Raw genomic sequence first — 3,202 nt, 5'->3', positions numbered from 1 at the left:
GCTGCTGTTGCTGCTGCTGTTGCTGCGCGTCCCGTTCAACTGGGCTTCCTGCTGCAGATAGTTGCAGCAGCCTTGTTGCTGCATCAAGTGGCCGTTCTGACTTCGGAAAAGCAGCAAATTGAGAATTGCTGCTGCTTCCCCCAGCTGCTGCTGCTGCAGCCGAACTGCTGCTGTTGCTGCTGCTGCTGCTGTTGGAAGTGCATCGTTTTAGGGTAGCAGAGTGCGTTAGGAAGGCACCGCCCACTGCTGCTGCTGCTGCCTCATGGTCTGCAGCAGCAGCAGAAACCGTCAGTCGCCGTGGCCTGAGGTGGCCAGCAGCAAAAGACTTACTTTGCAGTCCGCCGATGCTGCTGCTGCTGCTGCTGCTGCTGAAGCTTTGCTGCGCTGTCCCCAGTAGAGACCCACTGGTGGCGGCCTGGGGAGGAAGAGGGATTGTGCTTCTGTAGCTTGGCACTAATTGCTGCTGCTGCTGCTGCTGCTGCTGCTGCGAAGCCTGCTCTGTGGCATAGACGCGCTGCAGAAATTGCTGCAGCAGCAGCATTTGCTGCTCCCCAGGGGCAGCGGTATCTCGTACAAGAGAGCGGTCTGCGCCCTTCCAGCCTGCTCCACTTGCTGCTGCTGCTGTTGCAGGTGCATTTGCTGCTCCGTTTGCTGCTGCTGCTGCTGCTGCACCTGGCGATGCATACGACGCGCCCTGAGAAAGCGGCTGCCGCTGCAGCAGCAGAGATGTTACTAAAGGCTGGCCACCCGCTGGCCCTGCTAGTTGCTGCTGATTGTTTGCGCCGCTGCCGCTGCTGCTGCTGCTGCTGCTTCCGGTTACTTGTGCAGCAAACAAACGGAGAGAAGAAAAGCTGTGAGACAAATCGTTGAGGAAAGGAGCAGCAGCAGGATTTGAAGCGCAAGGAGCTTCTGCTGCTGCTGGTCTGAGGCTCACAGCATACTTCACAGCGTCGTTAGAGCTTTGCTGCTCCTGCTGTTTCTGCTGCTGCTGCTCTTGCTCCTGCTGCTGCTCTTGATGCTGCCGCTGCAGCAGCTGCTGCCGCTGCTCGTGTGGCAACTGCATTTGCTTATGCCGAACCAGCGCTGGCTTTGGAGGGCTTCGGCTTGCCTGAAGCAGACTTCCCTGCTGCTGTTGCTGTTGCTGCTGCTGTTGCTGCTGCTGCTGCTGCTGCTTGTTGGTGTCTAGGCTGGGGCGACCTGCAGCTTCCAGCTCTTCGCCAAATGAATCTGCTGCTAAATTCAAAAGGCCCAAAGCAAACGATGTAAGGGCCTCGGCGCCAAGAGAGACACCCCGTGCTGCTGCTGCTGCCGTTGCTGCTGCTGTTGCTGCTGCTGTTGCGGCTGCTGCTGGCGAAGTTGCTGCAGTCGCTGCTCTCATTGCCAATGCAGCTGCTGCTGCCAGCTCGCCACTCGAAGAGCTGGGAGAGGTAGCCATTGGGGCCTTGCCAATCTGAGACCTCATGCTGCTGCTACTGCTGTTGCTGCTGCTGTTGCTGCTGCTGTTGCTGCTGCTGCTGCTGCTGCGCTGTCTGCTTTCCGTTCGAACTGAGAGTCTTCTATGCAGCGGTGCGGGGGCTTGAGCTGCTGCTTCTGCAAGTGCTGGGGCTCCTCCCTCCAGCAGCATCAACCCTGCAGAGCAGCAGCAGCAGCAGTAGCAGCAGCAACGGCAGCAGCAGCGAACTGATTGCGTGCCCAACCACACGCTCTACCTTTTGTTAACCCATTTGCTGTTGCTGCCAAACACGACAGCAGCAGCAAAACCGCAAGCCTTAATTCGTCGCAAACGAAGGCAGCAGCAGCAGCTGCAGCAGCTGTAGCAGCTGTAGCAGCTACAGCAGCAGCATTTTGGGAAGCAGCAAGAGCAACAAACGAAAACATTGCAGCATTTGAACCGGCAGCAGAAATGCGCTGGAGCGGCAGCGACACTCGCTGCAGCAGCAGCAAGCTCAGCAGCAGCAGTTGCAGCAAAACATACGCAGCAGCAGCAGCAGCAGCAGCAAGACCCACCTGCAACACCTTGCTGCAGCAGCAACTTAAAAATCTCCTCCTCCGGCAAGACTGCTTTTTGCTGCTCCCGCCCTTCTCTTCCCTTGCCTAGCAAGACGACAACTGAAAACCTGCAGCAGCAGCAGCAGCAGCAACAGCAGCAGCTGAAACGCAGTTAATGCATGCAGACTAGCTGCAGCCCTTAATTCCGCTGCCTCACTGTGCATAGCTGTCGTCCTCTCGAGGCGGCTCTGCTTGCTGCTGCTGCAGCTGTGTCCTGCTGCTGCTGCCGTTGCTGCTGCTGCTGCTGCTGCCGGTAGCAGTGCGGGGGCCTTGCGAGCAGCCGTGTCCTGTGGGGGGGCCTTCAGCAGCAGCTGCCTCTATATGGTGCTGCTGCTGTTGCTGCTGCTGTTGTTGCTGTTGCTGCTGCGCTTGCGCGCTGCTGCTGCCGTTGGCAGAAAGGCTGTATTTCGTGGTTCTTCTCCTCAGCAGTGCTGTTTGTGTTGCATGCGGCAGCTGCTTCCGCTGCTGCTGCTGCTGCTGCTGTTGCTGCTGTTGCTGCTGCTGCGGAAGAAAGGAGCCCTTGTGAAGCAAACAGCCAAGTCGCTTCAGCAGCAGAATTGCTGCTTCCTCTGCAATAGAAGTGCTGCCAGGCCCCCGGAGGTCCACTACGTGCACTACGCAGCCTGCAAGCCACGACTTCCTGCTGCTGCTGCTGTTGCTGCTGCTGGTGCTGCTGCTGCTGCTTTTTCTACTGCCGCTCCGATCTCCATGCATGTGGAGAGGAAATTGCCCTTCGATGGAGTTGAGAAACATCTGCAGCAAACAGGCTGCTCTTTGCTGTTCTGAGCAATCGCTTGCCGCTGCAGCCCGCTGCTGCTGCTGCTGCTGCTGCTGCTTATCAGCAGGGCTTAGACTCCCATTTCCGTCATGTTGAATTTGCGCTTGTGCGAGCTGCGTAGCAGCAGCCGCTGCAGCAGATGCTGTTGCTGCTGGTGCTGCTGCTGCTGCTGAAAGGGCCTGGAGGAATTCAGCTGGAGGGATGCAGATGCAACAGGAACTGCTGCTCTGCTGTTGGAGCTGCAACAGCTGCTGCTCCCAACGCTTCTGCTTGACTTTAAGAGTGGCCGCGTCTTGCTTAAGTTCCAGCTGCTGCTGCTGCTGCAGCTGCTGCTGCTGCAGGAAGCGCAGCTCCCCAGATGCCCTGCAGGCCCCC

At 58.3% G+C, this 3,202-nt stretch overlaps 1 protein-coding gene across 1 annotated transcript in view; it reads right to left on the bottom strand.

Annotated features, from left to right (window-relative positions):
- Positions 1 to 288: 288 nt before the first annotated feature.
- The window catches only part of ETH_00006165 (uncharacterized protein), a gene marked incomplete at both ends in the record, with an annotated part of 4,157 nt that continues 1,243 nt past the window's right edge, over positions 289 to 3,202 (bottom strand). The window contains 4 exons of the mRNA XM_013376168.1: positions 289 to 302; positions 331 to 1,629; positions 2,008 to 2,117; positions 2,207 to 3,190. Coding sequence (XP_013231622.1) covers positions 289 to 302; positions 331 to 1,629; positions 2,008 to 2,117; positions 2,207 to 3,190 — 2,407 coding nt within the window. The remainder of the gene's footprint in view (positions 303 to 330; positions 1,630 to 2,007; positions 2,118 to 2,206; positions 3,191 to 3,202) is intronic.

The sequence above is a fragment of the Eimeria tenella genome, genomic scaffold (assembly GCF_000499545.2).
Source record: "Eimeria tenella Houghton genomic scaffold, Eth_scaff32, whole genome shotgun sequence".
Taxonomy (NCBI): domain Eukaryota; phylum Apicomplexa; class Conoidasida; order Eucoccidiorida; family Eimeriidae; genus Eimeria; species Eimeria tenella.
The sequence above is the reverse complement of the archived record's forward strand: the minus strand, read 5'-3'. Positions and strand labels throughout refer to the sequence as shown.